General features: G+C 38.8%; 1 protein-coding gene across 3 annotated transcripts in view; it reads right to left on the minus strand.

The window, feature by feature from the left end:
• Window positions 1–20,810, minus strand: part of cep85l (centrosomal protein 85, like) — a 76,117-nt gene that overhangs the window by 26,370 nt on the left and 28,937 nt on the right. For 2 of the 3 annotated variants that reach the window (XM_056269128.1, XM_056269126.1), the window contains exon 3: window positions 7,894–8,603. In XM_056269128.1, the coding sequence (XP_056125103.1) occupies window positions 7,894–8,603 (710 nt within the window). The remainder of the gene's footprint in view (window positions 1–7,893; window positions 8,604–20,810) is intronic. The other variant, XM_056269127.1, reaches the window with a different exon arrangement.

Consider the following 20,810-nt stretch of genomic DNA (forward strand, 5'->3'; position numbering starts at 1 on the left):
TAAAGTTTTAAAGAAATATAGTGGCAAAAAAACAATTAAACATCAATATACAACTGTATAGGCACAACCCATAGTGTGCATGGCCAAAAATGTCTGTCCTAATGCCAGTTCAACAGGCACTGTCCTACCTGTTAAGAGTCATGTCCTCAGAGGCATCACCAAGCCACAAAAAATCCCTCTGCATTGCTCTGCAATGCCATCATGGAAAGTTCAGCATTGAGGCCAACTGAGTGCACTCGCTTGGCCTTAAGTGGACTTATTTGTGCAAGGAAGTTGCCAGGAGAGAGTAAAAAAATATGCACATAAACATACTCAGGCTTGGGAAATCTCCGGGCCAGCTTTTCAGATGATTTCCTTTTTTGGTGCGATTCTATCTTATTTTTTGCTCCACTTGTTTTCTCTTTTTCACAACTTTCTTGGCAGTGTCTGTGCATTTTAATGCCGATGAGTTGGCGTTTTTTGCCAAAGGATGGCTTGAGAGAGTTGATACAAATCTGCTCTGAATAACCATTATGAGGAAGGGTAAGCATATGACCTGCTCGATACCCTCCCAAGGAGATTGTTAATGATCTTATCATTCCCAGTGGTGATGGGGGACATGACTCCTGACTAGCTAACTAGGGCGATGGAATGCTGGTGTCCTGTAGTGCTGACAAACATCTCTCGCAAGCCCGTCACCAGCAGCATGTTTATCTCCTCCGTGTCACGTGTTGGGCGCCTGAATGAACTGCTCAACTCCAGGCTTCACTTCAGTCACTCGTCTACTTAACCTCTTTCTACAGTGACACTGGCCAGCTGGATGCAAAGAACACTATGAAAACAATCGGTGAGGAATAGGTTTCGTTGGCTTAATAGGTGAAAATGAGATGAGACCCAACATACTTCTATCCCACTTGCATTTCATTTGCGTCACATTAGATTAGTGCAAGTAAAATACACAAACAAAACCCTCAAATTATCAACATTTCAAACTACTTTTTAAGTGTTTTCTTCAAGTACTCGACAAAAATGGCCAACTAAGTAGAGTTGTGCAAGATGACATTTTAAATATTGTCTTGTTGGTGGGTTGTGTGAACAAGTTGACTAGTCTTAAAGAAGCTCTGTATATAGGGTTCCTAAACTTTCTGACCAACAAATTGCCACAATTTATTATTTTCCATACATTTTTCAGCCATTTATTAAAATGAAGGATTTTTTAAAAAGATTATATAAATAACACTAAAAAGTTGCAAAGCAATTATTAGTCAAATAAATACTTTGATTAACTGTGATAAAAAAAAAAAATTAAAATAGGAATCGCCACAACTTTTTTCCATGACCTTTTAGGATTTTATCAATTCTAGCCATTTATTCCGATTTTAGAAATTCCCTTTATATTTCCAGGTACCGTTGGAAGTGTTTACTTAGGCTGTTTTTAGCTTCACTAGATGCATTCCTTAGGGGACACTTACATGAGATGGATTCTTGTGTTAAAATACAAGTTTTAATTTGACTTTAAACTTAAACGGCAATGCTCAAGGTGTGAGGTGTTCAGAACAGCACAAATTAACTAAATTAAACAGCTAAAGTACTGCAAAAAAGCATGCTAACTGAAGCAGCAGTTAAACATATTAAAAGAAAAAGAGTAAGAAAAGAAGTACATTGTTTTCCTGAAAGGAAGCCTCTGCTGAAGATTTCAAAACCATCTTAAACAACATAAATTGTGGAAATGGAGTTACATGTTGAACGTGCACGCTATATTCAAGGTCTGTTTCATGTCTTTACAAGTTGTTGCAAAGGAACTGGTTTCTGTCAAGTAAGACAAGGCTGCTCAGTGTGAAAACAAGCAAATCTTACACTTCCCAAAAACACTATCCTCCATATAACTGTTTGCCATTAGTCTAAAGTAGTCGCAGCCTACATATCCAACAACAACAACATCCCAGGCCTCCATTACCCTCTTGGTGATAAGTTAGAGTCAGGCTCCTGAGGGATGATTTCAGTGGAATATTGTGGCCACAAAAGGTCATTCCTAAGAATAACCTTATTGCAGCAGATAACGCAATGCAGCGGCCAATGAAAACACAGGCCACAGGTGCTTCCATGTCCATGATGTTACTCAGGATACGATGCTGCCGAATGCCTCTGTAAGACAGAACTCCCTACAGATTCGAGAAGACAGGAATGAGCAGCAGTCTGAAAGAGAGAGATAAGCTTGTCCAAGACGAGAGCTCCGCTAATACGCAAAGATTTATAATCAAGGCCACTTTATCTTTCGCCGAAAACAGGGTTTCATCTAATCTTTCCGGAGGCGAAGTGCTAAATCCCGATTTAGGCTGTTTTGTACACATGTAAAATAACCAATATAAAACATCTTTCTGAAGCCACCTCTTTTTATTCACCCAGAGCCAAGACGGGATAATGAAAAGAAATAAGCTCACTCCTACACAGTTATATAAAGACACACTATGTGCTGCTGAGGTCTCATATTTGGAAGTATTCAATAATAATAAAGTAAGTTAATGACATTGCACTTGATGTAAAATAGAACGAGCCTTTGTACAAGTACATCTTTTGGTGGAAATGCAAGAGTAAGACTGAAAAATCCAGTCTGAATGAAGAATCTAGAGGAACCGAGACCCCTGCGGTTTTAATTTTAGAAACCTGTCAAGCATCTTCCTTTTAGGTGACATATCTGAAAATGAAACTGGTCAGGGCATAGGAATGCGCTATTTGAGGCTAAAAGCAATTTCATTTGACTAACATCAGTTGCAAATTGATTGAACACTATGAAGAGTCAGCGACCTTTCACCTTCCACTGACATTTCAAAGCGCAGCCGATGAGTACTGGACAATTCACATGATAAATGCTTTTAATTTATGAATTTAATGCTTCATAATTTCTATTTTTCATTTTAGCACCTTAGTTCAATTAATTAAAATCATCCCAAGACTTAAAATTTCATGAACCCATGATCATCGAGTTCTCTCTTTCTTTCTGAAATGTATAAAAGCAATTAAGCAAACAACATTTTTCTGTTCCAAACACGGTATAAACTTGACACATTCTTGCTACCATACTACATTGTAAAATCACTCTTCCGTAACATTTGTTATGTGAAAGTCAAAGTGGCCCGTTACATTCTTATCTAAGCCCGAATGCAAATCATGTGAAAAAGGGATAGTTTATCCAAAAAAGAAAACCCACCCTTCTGCAGAACACAAAAGAAGATATTTTGTACATGTTTGTCTATACAATATAGGGTCCAATGTTATTTTTTGGACCCCAAAATTCTTCAAAATATCCTCATCTTGTGTTTTGCAGAATCATACAGGTTTAGAGGGTGAGTAAATGATAGCAGAACTTTGATTTTTGAATGAATACCGCTTTAAGAACATATTACAGTCTTCTAAGACATCTAGCAGGCCTGCATGTCACGTGTGAATATATAGCATGCACATTCACTCTTTCATCTGTCTGCTCCCTCCCCTCAGCCTTGTGTCCACTGGCAACCAGATCACCACAACAACCAGCGCTTCTCGTCCCCAGCTTGGGGTACTGCCGTTCTTCCTTCCTCTCTCTCCTCCGTCCGCACCTCTCCCCTCTCTCTGCACTAATCCATCCCACCCACCCCGCTTCGGCATGGACAAGGTGCAGCACATCACACGGGCGGCCATTCGCCGGGCGTCCACCATGGAGGTTCCCCAGCAGGCCAAGCAAAACATGCAGGAGCTCTTCGTCAACTTCTGCCTCATCCTCATCTGCCTGCTGCTCATCTACATCATTGTCTTGCTAATGTGAGCGGGAGTTTCCCCTGTAGCCAATGAGGGCGAAGGACTGTACATAGGGGGCCAATCGCGTTGAGGGGCGGAGGGTGTGGATGGGCGAAGCTATTTATTATTTTATAGCGGGTTTTGATTAGTTGGGTTGTACATTGCATGATCATCAATGTCATTATAAATAGCAAATTCAGAGTGACACGAGAACGACAATACTGATAGTGGTTGACCAATATGACTTTTTCAGTGGATGTTGCTGCCTGACATCAATAACGAGAGTCAGCTGGTAAAATTCCAATATATTTGAGATAACATCTAACACAATTTAATTTAATTCCATTGCGGGCCAAATACTAAGGCAGCATCACATGTATCCTTTCTATTTTCATAATGCATTGTGCCATTGTGAAAAAACAACAACTCCTAGACGGTGGACGAGGCAAAATTAATAAGACTTATATAAATATTAAGGATAATTGAACAATTTCATTTAATACCAAACAATACCAATAGAAAATAGTAACATTACCTTTCAAAAGTTTGGGGTCAGTATTTTTTTATTTATTAATAGTTTAATATAAATATAAACCCAGCAACAAATAAATAAATGCTGTTCTTCTGAACTTTCTATTCATCAAAAAAAAGCAAACCTTAGAAGTAGCACAACTTTTTTCAACATCGATAATAATAAGAAATGTGTTTTGAGGAGCAAATTTTTGATCAAACAAATGCGAGTATAAGCTAGCCTGGGAAAACCCAGACAACTTCCGGCAAATTTAGATTTGCTCTGAAAGTGAGTCTGGCAAAGAGCTCATTCAAGCCCATTTCCAATCCGCCGAAATCGAGGCACCAATCAGAAACGTTGGGGCGGGCTTTACACGATGACGACAGCGCTGGGATTTTGTAGCCTACATTACAAAGATGGATGCCGCCGTGGAACATCACTCGTTCGAATCAGCTATCGCGTCTGTTTTAAGCAATTTGAACGTTTCCTTTTTTTTTTTAAACCGAGCAAAGAACAACACTCGGAGACGTTTCTCCGCCGCTCTGCATACGTCATCTCCTTCATCGCTCTGATTGGGTTTAGGTCTATCCGCGACGTCCGTTGGTGACGCCCCTCTGGAAATGATTTGTCTATGACGCTTTGCCAGACCATAACTCAGTTACAACTGAGAATGGTCTGGTTTTAACCAGGCTAAGTATAAGCAACTTCTTTCAAAAAATCTTACAGACCCCAAACTTTTAGATGATAGTGTAAGTACTGTATATATAACAGCACAATTCATTAGGTAGCATCCAACTTAAACAGGATTGGAGCTCCATGCTGTGGTGGATTGAGGAACTGACCAGTCTTCACTATGAACTTATGAAGCATGCAACTGTCTTTGTCACTATCCCATCAGTGCATGTCACCTGCGGGCCTGAGAGATGTCATCTGAGTCACGTCTTCCGTTACACACTATGCCAAACTGAAAAACACTTGCTCAATAAAAAAATGACATGATCACGTGTGTGCAATAAAAATGATCACGTGTGTGCAATAAAAAGTGTGCTGCTTCTGTTTTTGACTGATACTCCCACTGTACTAATCACTATTTTAATGATCACGAAGTCACAGAAAGCTTGTTTGAATAATACATAAGAGAACCAGTTATTGTCTGTTTCTATGACTGTGTCTTGTCAGCAAAGCTCATGTCAGTCTGTCAATCATGTTTAGCTCTTTCTACGGCATATGAGAGACCAGCGGCGCGATGTAAGCTGCTCGTCCTCCTGTTCACTGGACAACAAGAAGATCTTCCACCTGGGGCTGAATACCCTTGGGCTACACGGCACCACGGCTGAACCCGAACAACCCTGGAAATCTCCATCCCATCAGTATGGATCTGACCAATAACCGAGGACTAAACCTGCTGCTCAACTTCCTGCTTATTGTAGTGGCTCTACTGCTCATGCTCATTCTGGTCAAGCTCATGTGACCCGAAAATGGCCCGAAACAAGAATAATCGGTATAAGAGACTCCCACTCACTCTACCTCCAAAACCATGTAAAAACGCTGCAAATGATTTCAGACATTAGGCTGACTTCTATCTTTTTCTAAGTTAGACAAACCTGTGCATGATTGATAGGCAGAAAATGTTTCTGATTGGCTAGTTTTCCAAAGTGGGCTTTTTTTGGCTTTAACACATTTTCAGGACACATATTCATATTTGAATTAGTCAATAGGGACACGAGTCTGGCGTTAATTTTCTTTGCTTTACAACACCTTTAACCTACAAAACACACTTTGCAAGAGCTTAATGGAGGGGTAGGTCTACAGTAAATTGATAAAAAACGGTTTACCAACGCATCACTCTCCAGAATCAAATAAAGAAGAAAAAAAAAATCAAAATGGATCAAAAATACTCCATTTTAGTTTAAATATCCTGAGGCTTTAAAACTGACAGGAAGTATGTACAGTAGGTGCATTGCTTCCAGTATCACTGCGCCCTCTAATGGTTGTTGCCTCTAACTGCTCACGAAAACAACAACATAACAAGGATTAAAAATGGGATTTACCTCAAAATGAGATTCTTTTTCTGTGAACAGCAGGTGTGGATTTAAGTACACGGCCAAATAAATTAAACTGAAAATATAGACAAGCTCTCAAATCACATGACACGCCATTGACACTATTCCTAAAAATACTACATGCATTTTTTTTCCTGCTATAAACGCTGTAGATACACACTCCTAATCAGATGTATTTCATAAATAGAAGGACATAGTCATGTTTTTAATAAGAAAACAGACTGGTTTGCCTATAATATAATCAAAGTTGTAACCTTTATACATTATTTATACAATCACAATCACTGTGTTCTTGTGTTCTCTGTGTGAATATATTTATGAAGTAATGATATACATTTTCATAATGCAAGTCTTTGGAGAAATAAGACTGAATGGAAGTAAATGCTGCAAATAAAACCGTTCCACTGATAACAAATGTTTTTGGTTTCTCTTTAGGTTGAATAAAACATTTTGAGCCTCAAGCTGAGAAATTCAAAGACTTTACTACTAAAAATAGACACCCGGCACAGGAGACCATAATCAACATAAAATCAAAAGTGACCTTATTTACTTTCTTAATGCACATTCCTGGTCATATTGTGTATATTCAACAGTGCACATGATTTCAATCATAGCCTTGTTCTGTTTCTGAAATGACTTTCCTTTTCGGCTGACGCCAGGAATCCGTCAAACGTTTCACCCCTTCACTCCACTACTATCTATATTCTGGTATGTAAGATGCAGTTTTCAGAAAAACGCCGGATTTAAAAATTTCACTATGATTCATTATCTGAAAGTTAATTTCAATTCAAGTGCAATACAATATAAACTCTACTGACAGCATCTGAGGCATGAATTACCACAATAATTCGAAATAATAAATTTGACTCATCCCATTATACTCATTTTAAATGTATATATTTTTTATTTTTTTAAATAGAATTTTATATATGTTTTTAATTATTTTTAAAATATCTATATCTATCGATTTATCTATTTTTCCAAATTTACCTTTTTTTTTATTAACAATGTTAGAAGGGCAAGTAGAAATTACTGCCCAAACTTTTTTTCATTAAATTGGAAATTTTGCCTTGGCAACTAACTAAAATAAAATGTCTAAGTTTAAATAAAATAAATTTTATATCAAAATTCCAAAATCGAAATAAAAATAAATTAAAGCAAAATTAGAAATAATTAAAATCCAAACTATAATTAAAAAACTGAATAATTATTAATAAAAACTATAATAGTATATAAATAAAAAAAAACTGAATAATTATGAATAAAAACTTTAATAGTATATAAATAATACTAAAATAACACAATGTAATCTGGAACATCCCTTAAACATGTATTTAAAAAAAAGAAAGAATGTCTGATAAATAAAGCATTTGTATGTCTTGTTCTGTAAAAAGGAGGATAATTCACCCTACCACTGTCTCCAGCAGAGGGCGCTATCAACCAACTTTTACAAGGCATTCTTCAATGGTATCATAAAAACAATTCAGCTTTACTATAGACACAACTAGAGCACCCAGCATATTTTTCTCATCTTCATATTCCCTGTCAAAAACATTGCAAACTGACCTGTGGGAGTTCTGCTTCCTGGCGTAGTCGCTCTCGCTGCTGCTGTTCCTGTTGCCACGAGCCGCCACATCCCTCTGGTCCCGGCCGGTACTCCATCTGCTCACTCAGCCACATCTGCGTCCGCACGGCCGGCTGGATGGGCGACCCCCCCACGGCCTGGTGCCTGAGCGTGGGACCTCTCTGCCCGGGCCCGGCCAGGCCGATCGTGGGGGTCTTGCTCTCCGGTAAGGCACTGTAGGAGAGGTCTAACGTGCTGGGCTTGAGCGGAGACGAGCAAGGCGAGTCTGTTTTACCTAGGGTGTTACTGCTGCCCAGGTCATACTTCGTAAAGTCAGAGTTGGTGGAAAGTTTGTGCAGGCTCTCGGAGAGGAAGCCGTCTGAATAAAGAGGGTCCTGTCGGTAGCCATAGAGCACACCTCGATCCAGGGATCCGTGAGGGTCCGTGCGGTACGACGGTCTCCCGGAAGGACTGGTCTTTTCCTGGCCGGTGAGACGGGTGAGGGAGGACCAGCGGCGCACTGGCCGCGGGTCTTTCATGTCCAGGGGGCTGTCGAGGGGAGAGGGGAGCTGGCAGCTGCTCCAGGGGCTTGTGGGGGCAGAGGGAGTGCTGAGTTTGGAGATGGACGGAGATGGCATGACGTGGGCCGTGGGGATGGGACCTTGCGAGCGCAGATGCTGGAAGGACAACGTGCCGCTGGAGCTGGAGTGGTCTGGAGACAGAGAGAAAGAGAGATTAAATGTAGACATTTTTTAAATGTGTTAATTCCACTGCTAGCATCAGGCGGTACCAGAAAACAGAACTTTCGTTTGAATGTAAACACATTCTGAGTGTCACTGCTATCTGTAGGATGACAGATAACTGGCTTGTTATGGATGAAAAAGAGTGACCTTTACTTACTAGTGTGAGACTTAAGTTATTAATTATGCAGACTTTATTTATTGACCCTTCAGCACAATCCACCTCCCTTGGTTACTGCTGCTCAAACAAGCTTTACAAAACATCCCATAAAAACTCACCACAGATTTCCCTGACCAATATAAAAAAATAAATTGGTGTTAATTATGACTGGATATTATACTTATTTACTATATTTTAAAGAAAACAATAGTGTTATTATTAAGTATTAAAAATTATGGGATATTATTCTTGCGTGGACTGGACTGATGAGTGAAAATAAAAAATAAATCAGTGTTTAAAATGATTCAACATTATTCTTATGGGGAATTAAGAAATAAAAATAAAAGTGTTATAAATAAGTGTTAAAAAAGAGTGATATATATTCTTCTGTGCACACTGGACTGAATGGAATGACTGACATTGCAAAGCATTTTTTATTTGCTATTGAAAATAATGATAAATTAATCAGTAAGGTGGCTTGTGTCACTCTGTGAATCAGAGACAAATGCAGTCCAATGGAGAGACAAATACTTCTCAGTCAACTGAAAAGTGATTAGAAGTGTTCACATTAGGGAAAGTGAACCGTTTTTAACGTCCTTGCCCGAAAGGTATTACAGAGAAAAGTTTAGAGTGACACGCGCCTCTGATGATGATCACAGGAAGTGAGACGTACTAAACATTCTTATTCTTCCTGAGAGACAGCAATGACTGAAAGCAACTGGGCGAAGATGACCTAATACTGACCCTGCCCAGAGTCCTCCAATATCCCATCATGCACTAGGGCTTTCCCCAGATCACATAGCCTCTCTTTCATACTTTAAAAACAGACCACAAACACTGCAAGGCAACACGTCATGATAAACAGTGACTGAACTCATCTGACTGTGAGTCACTGGAGGAGAACAACACACACACACTCTGCTCCAAGCTGAACGCATCCTTAAATCTACCCACAGAAGAGCACCAAACTTCAAACTTGGAAAGTAATATATATTGTTGTTTAAGCAAATTAGTAGAGTTCAATTTATAAGGGTTGCACAAATATGGCTGATGCAAATAGAAAATAATTACAATTTTATAAATCTTATTTTTATTATTTTATAGGTCCAACAATAGTCGCTGGAGGGATTTAATAAATAATGACATTTTTAAATATGTCATGGAATGTTGCAATAGATAAAAGTACATTGAAATGTAATAATAAATAAATAAGGTGTGAAATTGATATATTCGAAAAATATCAAATAAAAAGTAATGTGAAATACCCCTTAAAATGAAAGATGAAATACAAAATAAAATACCTTGAAGTAAAATGTAGTGGACAACATAAATGAAATCAATATCACGAAACGTTGCAATCAATAAATAAGCATAATGAAAAGCCAGTACAAATAAACAAACATGGCAATACATGTATTTATGCATTTATTAAATGTTTTATTTTATAGTACTTTTATTTATTTATTGCAACATCAAGTATTTAATAATTTCAACATATATTTATTTAATTGAGTTAGTCTTTTAAATCCCTCAATGATAGTCAACATGACAGCATATATTATAAATCTACACTGGTTTGTCAACTGGTTTAACTTTTTATTTTTATAATCAGAATTAGAGATGCACCGATTGATCGGCTGGTGACCGGAATCGGCCGATTTTCAAGTGATCGGCCATGATCGGCGACCGGCCGGTCAGTCTGACAATGCCGATTTTATGCCGGTCAAATCTGCACTCGGGCGCCGCATGATTAACATCGCGCAACATCAGCATCACACGTGCACACGGAACACACATCTAGGAAACCTCGTGAATTACGACCGTTACACCGCAAGCGTGAGCAGCGGGGTTTTTTTTCTTCGGCGTGCATGTTAATCAATGAGTGCATTCACACCGGGAGCAGCGCGTGAGCGTCAAGCAGGAGCGTCGCGTGAGCAACAGTGAAGCGCGGGTTTCAGCGCCGAGTCTATTCTGCTCGCGCTCAATTAAAGTGAAAGCATACTTTTGATGGACGAAATAAATAGGATTTCATCCCAAAAGTGCCCAAAATGCACAGAATTTGCACGTCTGGTGTGTTTTAACAAGAACTGAAGTAGCCAGGCTATGTCAGAAAAGAAAATGAAGACTCAAAAATATTTATAAAAAATAACTTGTTTTTATTCCCAATCGTTTCCCTGCGCATGCTCCACTTGTCCTGTTTAGCCTGGCTGGACGTGTCAGAGAGAAAAACTGTTTGAGAAATATAACTTGCCATTGATGTACAAGTGATTGCAATAGGCCTGTGTGTGTGTGTGTGTGTGTTGAGAAATATATACTGCAAGGGTAGGCTATATTTATTTTATTTTTATTTGTTATTTATATATTATTTTATTGCCATTACCTGTTTTCATACAAAAGTTTAGTTTGCTAAATATATCAATTTTTTTTAGTTGGATATTGGATGTGAAAAGGAAATGTTTCTTCCATAACACTGCACTTTAGATGTGTGTGGATGTCCCACACCAGGAGTAGTTTATATAGTCCTATTTTATAGCGATTATCTGTTAAAAAAATGTTCTATGCAAAATGTTCTATTAAAGAGAAGATAGAAAATAAATATTTGTGTGTGCTGTAAAGTGGTTTAAAAAAAGGGAATCGGAATCGGCTAAAATCGGTATCGGCAGGTCAAACTCAAGAAAAATCGGAAATCGGAATCGGCCTAGAAAATTGTAATCGGTGCATCTCTAATCAGAATATTATGTTCAACAGAAAAAAGGATAGCTAAAAAAATGTAATGCTTCAGAATTGGAAAAAAATAACTCCAGATTAGTTGGTGTGATAGTCATATTAAATAAATATTCCTGATTTTAATAAACCCAGTTCATTTAAGATGTTACAATATTAGGTTACCTGACAAACTTTCTTTTCTTTCTTTTTTTTTTACAATGTAAATAAACCAGGCAATAATGAAGCGAACTGCAACAGAAAATGACAGGAAATGTGAATGCTCACATTAGTCCAAACTGAAGTAAAAATACTTGCAAGATCTGGGAAAATTCTAATTCTTGTAATGAGAAATCGAAACCAAGCCACAGACAAAACAAACCAATGGAGGTCTTGCTTTGACATGTTCATGAGGCCAAGGAGAGCATGTGAAGTGTGTGTACTGCAGTATGAGCAGTCATGGCCAGGGTGAAGAGCTCTGACAATCACAGTGAGACGAGCTGACAGGCTTTATCACCGTGTCATGAGGACGGCCATTCAGATGAAGAAGCTCAGCTGTCTGTGATACTCTCATCACATCAGTGCTGTCATGTGTGACCTGACCACTGCCTCGGACACTTCGCCTACACTTCCAGATATAAGCATTCAAGCTTCTTCAAGGAATGTCCAGGAGGCTTATACGCTAATATAAAACAGGACGAGTCACATTGTCAATATTCATTCATTGAATTCTACATTAATGTGCTGTTGCTACATCGTTTGGCAATTGTAATCTGCCTACAACTGGGCTAAAAATATTTTATAGTGATTATTATTATCATTAATTATTAAAACTGTTGTTAATAATACATTTAATTTATAAAACAATAATACAAATATTATTAGGATAGTAGTAATAATAATAAAACTAAATTATAAAATAATACAAATTATTATGACAACACTTAACTTAAAGCAATTATGTACAATCATGCACTATAAAGGTATTCATAATGTATGTTATAATGCATTATATCTTTTCATAAATAAGTGCAACCAAAGTTAAAATGATTTGTACTATTTGCGGAGTCCTTGTTACATCTGAAATTGGTTGTTTATTATGTCTTTGTTTTAATACAATATACGTTCTAAAGGTGTAACAATGAATATATAAGTATTATAACTGGTTACAATTATTCATGAGACCATACAATGCATTATAAGGTGCATTAAAAGGCATAACTAATGCATAAAAAATACTTTAATAATGCATTATATATAAACATTATAAATCTACGCTTTAAGAAAAGTGTTATCATAATAATGATTCAAATTAAAACATAATTATTCATTAAACACTGGTGTATTTTCTCTTCTTTTTTTTAAAATCACCCTGTCTGCTATTTAGCTTTTTTTCCATCCACACCAACGACTCACTTTCTGTGTTAGTTACGAAAGCCACTTGAAAAATTGACCTGTAAATCACAAAGTTGTATTAGAGACACCTGAATGGTTTTCAGTGATCATATCAAAGAATACAGATATCAATATTAAGTTATAATCAGCCTTCTTGACTAACTTCTTAGGCTAAAGTAAACTGGTGCTCAGTTCTCCAGAGGTCTGAATAATGTGGCTCTTTGTTGGCACGAGTGTGTCTGCCAACACCAGACCAGCTGGACACAGAGAAGAACTGAGACGGCAAATTCCACGGAAGAGTCAGTGTATTGTACACACAATACAGTATTGAATACTGCCAAACAGCCAAAAAAAAAAAAAAAAAAAAAAATTACAGCCAGGGAATTACCTGGTTTTCCAGATAACGGCGAGACTACTCTCACTTTTACTTCTGGTGAAACAACCGTGTTGACTACTATGCAATGGGATCACGTGTGTTTCTGACAACCAGTTCACAAAATGTCACATGAGATTGATGTTAAAACCAGGTTTAAATGGGGATTTTGAGGCTTTCTGAACTCGAGCATAATCTTGGTCCTTGTTTAGTCTTCAAATTGTCATTTCAATTCAATGTTAAATGAAAAAGCGGAGACCATAAAAAAGAACACTTTTATGGCATAGTTTCATTACTTCTTCACCATCTCTTGGGAAAGGTAAAATGAAAAGAAAAGAAAAACAAGAAGTGAAAATACTCATGCAATGTATATTTACTCCAATATGAAACCATGACAAACTGCAAGATTACAGCAAAGAAAGGTTATAAAATCAGTTACATTAAGTTTAACACAGCCGCTAAGTTAAAACTGTCTTATAAGAAGTAGTCTGACCAACTAGCAAACAGTTTGAACTAATCAGTCTTTTTGGATTCAAATTAGGCCAATATACCTTTTTATGTAACCGATTTAATAAAATTATGACCAGTCTTGAAGACAAATAAAGAGATGACTAACTTGTAGCTGTAAGAAGTTTATGCAACAGGCTCCTGCTTTATATTAAATGCAAAAGAACAAATGCAGTTCCTTACATTGTTTGCTGATTTCTGAAGAAGCAAATGAGGTGGTGTAAAATACGACAGATTAATTGTTATTTTTTACGTCTTTAAGAGGTTTATGTGTAAAACACACACGCAGCTCTTCAAAACGGAAGAGAACAAGATAAGTCCAACATAATGAAGTGTATTCTATGCCATACCATGATTTCACACTGAAAACTTGTGTTTTCGATATGACTAAAGAATTTAAGAAGCCTCCTTGTATTTGGAGTGCCGTGCCATTCCAGAAAGGTTGGACTAATTCGCCCAGAATAACCTCATCTGGTTCTACTTTACACTGGGGTGGAGGAGAGCGAGGCAGAGGAAACCAGGACTGCTTAAGCCTTGAGCTACGGGTGCTCCATTCCCAGAATTCCCAGCAGAGGGGGGACAACCCACTGACAAGCGTCGGCTATCTATCAGTGCTGAATAAATGTGACAACTAAGTTTGAGATCAGTCTATACAAACCTTAAAGTCTTAAAAAGACTTCAAGTGAATTCAGAAGCAGAGCAATAGAAGCAGTTAAACTAACAATGGGACAACAATATGTAAGTGCTGTGACCCTTCCCAGTTTAATCTACCGCAGTTATTGTGATTTCATGATGGTGGAGGTGAGGAAACATTTGATTGGTCAACGTCTCCCAGGGGCTGAATCGATGCGTTTAGATTGATGAACATACATACTCTTTGCACTTTATGTGATTTGGGTTTCTTGGCGTGTTTCTGTCAGACGCTCTGTGATAAACGTGGTGCCGTGTGTGTTTGTATCTGTAGCAGGTTTTGAAATGTGGGTCACTGAAATCTACAAAGCTCTTGACTTCCTCCTACAGAGATCAAGCCATCTATAAATCAAAAACAATTTTTTTCTTGCAATACCGCCTGCACTTCCTGCATGTTTTCTTACCTGACTGACAGTGTTTGACAGATTTCTTGGATTGAGGAAAGGAAGAGGAAGAAAATGTGGCATGATGGATCAGATAGGGATAGATATGAGTCAAGGATTCCAGACTTTGCAGTGTGAAATGCCAAACACACAAACACAGCGTCCTAACACTCTTCTATCACATCACCACAATAACTGTCAGAAAACATCAGCAATCTGTGTCCAAAGTGTCTTCAAGCTAAACCATTTTCCTGTGCCAGAGTAAGCAGAGGCGTTTTGTTATTGCATCCGCCCTCTCAACCCCTTGCAGCTGGTCACAGCTGGAACACACGTTTATTTTTATTTAGCAATAAGAAAAAAAGTGCTGGCTAACAAGTGAAGGTTCTCAGAATGGTTATGTAACGGCATAAAAGCAACTTTGAGTGGTAAAGCTAAAAAAAGATGAAAAGCAGCACGACAGATCAATGAGAATGAGATCAATGCATTTTTCACAGGATTCCTCTACTGAACATGCTCTTCGTATTCTCCACTGGAGAATATTGTGACGAAATTATAATTGTGGTCATCAATGAATCATTGTTTTGAGGCATTGTTTTTTCAACAAATCGGTTCATTTGGTTCTCGAATAATTCATTTGATTCTGGCTGCAACTTAATGACTCAATTATTCAGTTGCAGAGATTCACAGCTCACTGAAAGGGAAAAATATCAATAGCAGGTTCAATTCTGGTCTGTACTTTTACTCAGTTCTATTTTATGACTTTAGAAGACTTGAAATATACCGTGCAGAAGTCAAATGGACCATTGTTTCATGATACAATAATAGTGCTGTTGCTCATTATGGTCATATATGCACAACATTAATGAGCAATTGTACATGGTTAAAGGGATACTTCACCTCTGGAAAGATGAATTTAAAATGGGTCATTTATGTAGAAGAAATGTGAAATTATTTTAGAATTTGGAGCTTTCTAGACTGAGAAAAGCCAGAAAATGTATTTTTGGCTTATGTGGATGAAAGACAACAACTCCCAGAATGCACTTGCTTTGCTGCCCTAGGAGGCCACGCCTACCGGTAACAGAGCACAGTAGTTAAACCATGGACAGTAAAAGAAATGGACACAGCGACCCCATAGACTTCAACAGAGAAAAGTGAAGTCAAATAGAAGCACTCACTTCCTGATTGCCAAGCGCACTGCGCATGCTCAAACTGAGCTTGAAGAGGTAGTTGTGACGTGGGCAACCTGACTGACAGTTGTACGTCTTCTAGTAGCGGTGCCAAGAGGAATCTGAATCATTCCCTTCTGAATCTTGCAGAGCCGGAGATCGTGAGTATTAGCTGTTCATGAGCTCGCAGCAGGAGCAACTTTATGACTCTCTATGGGCTTCTCCCTTGACTTTATGCCTCCACGTCCCCCCGATTGCCTGTGAGCTTCTACATCTGTCTTTACGGTCATTTCTCTTCTATGCGACAGAGAGTCGCGTGTTATGACGCAATCGCAGTGTTGTTTTTGGCAGCCCTTTTAGTTTTAGTCTTAGTCTTTTGGACGAAAATGCTTTTTAGTTTTAGTCACATTTTAGTCACTTAAAAACTTCATAGTTTTAGTCAAGTTTTAGTCGACGAAAACAAAAAAAGGTTTTAGTCAAGTTTTAGTCGCCGAAAACGCAAAAAGGTTTTAATCAAGTTTTAGTCAATTTTAGTAAAAAAATAAAAAATAAATAGTCTTTAAAAAATAGAGAAAATAAAATGCGGCTGTGTCAAAATTGGTATCAAGTTCAAAAATAGAAAAGAAATAAAAGTGCCACTTTGCAATCTGTTAAAAAAAGAAAAGAATAGAAATCCATTTGGCAAGACAGGTCTATTTATCCCTGCATTAGTGGCAGCAATGAGCCTGTTTTGAATTGCACAATTTCTCAAAAGTCATGCTCAATGTTCAGCTGAGATCTGTACTTTGTTTTCAGTGAAACTGAAACAGCTGAAAAGCCCATCTCACAGAGATATGATGTGGCAAAGGGAAGAAGAAAGCACACAGCTCTCTGCCTTTAGCCTACTTAAAAACGTGATATATATATTAGTGCTGTCAAACGATTAAAATATTTAATCGCGATTAATCGCATTAATGTCATAGTTAACTCGCGATTAATCGCATTTAATCGCACATTTTTATCTATTCTAAATGTCTCTTGATTTCTTTTTGTCCCATTATTTTTTTCTCATTTTAATGCTCTTATCAACATGGAAAAGTGGATCGGCTTGCTTTGTGCAAATGTTTTTTATTGAAAACAATATTTGCATATACTGTTCAATTTCACACTAAAACATTATCACTTGGAGCAAATAATCTCTCACACAATATAACACTGTCCATCAATAAAAGGGTGAAATAAATACTGACGAGGTCCTGATATTGACGAGGGGGCGGAGAATTCGCATCAGCTGTGTGTGTGTGTGTGTGTGTGTGCTGGCCATCATCAAGTGGTATTCAGACTGGACGTGCTGCGATGATGATAGCTCAGTTCACAACGACAAAACACACAGATCACTTTGGTCTTGTCAATGGAACCATTTGGCAACTTTTTAAAAGTAAACTTTCCATTCAGAATCTTATTGGCATCCATTTCGGCGTCTCACGCTCGTCATCCACTCAAAACTGGACGTTTTGAACGTTCCTATAACATTCAGAAATAACGTTTTTATAACTTAATGGGAACGTTATGAAAACATTCTTATAACCTAAAATTGTTAGCTGGGGAAGAGGAGAGATTCGCGATTGCACTGAACACGTTTTAAGTGCAGGCATATTCTCTGAGTGAGCCCAGAGAAAATTCTTAAAGAGCAGTGTGTATCTGAGAGCGCGCGCGACTCGAGCAGAGAGATTCGCGCTCGCGCATCCGGCTCGCAAGCCCAAACAAGTGTGTGCGGCGTGCCTGTTGTTTTGTTTCCGGTCTAGCTAGATCCGCTTGCGCTTTCAAAACGTCCTCGCGCGCCGCAAGCCATTGAAATGAACGGGTTTCATAGCGCAGCGGCCCGCATGCCGTCCTGTTGCAAAAGCATGTGAAAAAAAAACTACAAAGTTTGCTAGGCCAAAAAGACCGTTAATCGCGCGATAAAAAAATTAACGCCGTTAAAACGGGTTTGCGTTAACGCCGTTAATAACGCGTTTAACTGACAGCCCTAATATATATATATATATATATATATATATATAGCCTATATATATATATATTTTAATAGATAAAATAGACATAACATACTGTGTTTGATATGGGATTAAAATGATGGGTAGTGTATGGGCAGTGTATAAGATATGAACTAATGATTAATTACTTTAATATTCCTTTGTTCCGATCAGAGCATGTGAGCGGAGAGCGCATTTCTGAATATTCCGCCCCGCTCGCTCATTCAGCTCAGGCTCGCGCGCTCAACACAGAATGGCCTGCTGGTTCGAGAATATGTGGAATAAGAGCTGCCTCCGACTAAAGTTTGTATTCTAGTCGACTAGTAGTTCTTCATTTAAGCCATAAGTGGACAAATCGGCCCTTTATATTAATTTAATTACTTAAATAGGCTATACGGGATATTTAGCGTTATAGCCGCACTCAAGCGCACGACCGCACGCATAAAGCTTGCCACAAAGAACCGGCAAAAGTAGTGATTATGAATGTGTAAAAAAATAGCAAGGAGACATTTAATTGTTTATTAATAAACTGGTGTTTTCGGTGTCACTGCAAAGATGAATTTGACGATGCGGACTCGCCATGAACGAATAAAGATAAAAAGGCATAAAACGGAAAATTTCCTCCCGTTTTGGAGGAGACCTGTCACGGCAGTGGGGCGCGCCCCACACTTTGAGAACCGCTGGATTATACTGAAACTGAAAGTATGTCCATAAATCATCTCGTCGTTTCCGACCACCAAGCCCGTTTATTGGCTTCGCCGCCATGGTCATTCGAAGATGTGTGGTGAGTGACTAGCCGCAGCCGCAGAACTATTCGCTATGAAGCTGTGTTGTTGTGTGGAATCTGGTGCGCGCGCGGCATGGGTACCCAAAACAATGATAGGAAGCGGCAGCATTGCTGATACTTTTTTAGCTCAAGACAGATTTCACGCAAAATAGGCAGAAATGACATGCATTGTGAACGTCAGACTTATAGTCATTTTCGTTCCGTCTCGTCTTGTCAACGAAAACTCGAAAACGTCTCGTCATGTTTTAGTCACCTTAGAGCCATTTTTAGCTAGTCATCGTCGCGTTATCGTCATAAAAAATAAGTGCGTCAACGAAATCATTTCGTTATCGTCATCGTTGACGAAAACAACATTGCGCAATCGTTAGCCTATTTTTACTAAAACTGCTTCTACGTGGCCACAACGTAAGATACAAGGTAATGGAGCATTTTATACATTGTCGTGTTTCTTTAGAAATAAATAATGGACAAATGGAGTCTTTAAACGTCTCAGATGTAAAGTTATTCGCTGTCAAAGTGACGCAAAAATGAATGGGAGTCAATGGGATGCTAACAGCAGGTGAAGGCTTGTTAGCCAATGGCGGCGCCCGGGGAGACTTCAGTTTCCTGCTGGTGGATTACCCCCTTGAGTTAAACAACAAGTCTAGGCTACTGCTACTAGTGAGTCTCCGTGATGAGTCTCCCCGGGATTTCGAGATCGCCCAAAATGTCCGGGATTCGGCTTTTGCGTTCTACAGTCGCCATTCATTATGTTTACTGTGGACAAACAGGACGAGTGAGGGCCGCGGGAGGACGGCGCGAGGCCGGTGGCGTGATTACCAATGAGCGACACCTGTGAGACGCATCGGTCTCGTATCTCTCACGGAGGAGCGGGAATTTTCTTAGCAATGTTAAAAGGCACATCAACCGATCACTTCTTTAGCGTTCATCTAAACACTAGATTCAGATTCACCAATCGGAATGAATTCAGTAAGACTGAAACAAAAGGTGGGCATGTAAACAATGAATTGCCACTGCAGAAAGCAAAAGCTGAATCCCGGACATTTTGTACGATCTCGACGGCCGGACATGTCCAGGAAAAAGAGGATGAATGGTAACCCCTACTACTCAGCTTTCTCCTACTAAGTTACTCAGCTTTCTCCACAGAACAAGAGCCTGCTAGCTTAGCTTCCAAAAAAAAGATGGCTGACACTATGTGTACATTCTGTGAGTGAGATCCCACCCTATATGGGCGGGTTGAGAACATGCGGGACAGCCCCTACTACTGGCTGTAGTCTTTAGCCTCTGGCCAAAAAATCCTCCGATGACCCAAAATGACGATTTGTGCGTCATCGGAGGATTTTTAACAGACAAAAAATACAGAAATCTCTCGTCTCAGGGGGATATGAGGGTGGAAAGCACGGTAATTTGAAAATACTACAGGTTTTCTACTAATACAAAGCTTAATGCTAAATCCTGAAGTATCCCTTTAAGGGTAAGCGTACATGTGAGTGTGAGTACTCCATATCTAGTGTATCACAACACACTCTGACGTCACTTGTCAAGCGCGTGCCTTCTGCTTGTGGACTTTATAGTCTTAGCACATTAGCACATATTTAGCAACTGCTCTTAGGTTTCACTGCCACGTCCATAACCATTAGCCTGGCGCCAAAAAGACGGTTGCTGGGGACCAACATGGAACTCATGGGCCATTCTCGTAAGGGCCTCGGGCCAAGATAGGTCTAATAAAAGATTAGGCACATTAAAGAGTCAGAACATTACGTGATGGTTGCTTCTTGAAGTAGTGAGGGTTGCTGGTGACAGCAATATGAAGACAAAAAAGGCAAGTTTAAATCAGGCACAGTAAAAATTACTTGTTCACAACATATATGGGCACTGTACAAATCGTGACATCATCAATGTAGGTAAATTAGTCAATCACAATCACAGCTGATAGGCTCAAACACTTCACAGATTCCTCAGAGAGGGGTCACTTGCGCTTCAGCCTAGTTCGTGCTCACGGA

This window comes from Rhinichthys klamathensis, unplaced genomic scaffold (genome assembly GCF_029890125.1).
Source record: "Rhinichthys klamathensis goyatoka isolate OS25496 unplaced genomic scaffold, OSU_Roscu_1.1 h1tg000281l_1, whole genome shotgun sequence".
NCBI classification, from domain to species: Eukaryota; Metazoa; Chordata; class Actinopteri; order Cypriniformes; family Leuciscidae; genus Rhinichthys; species Rhinichthys klamathensis.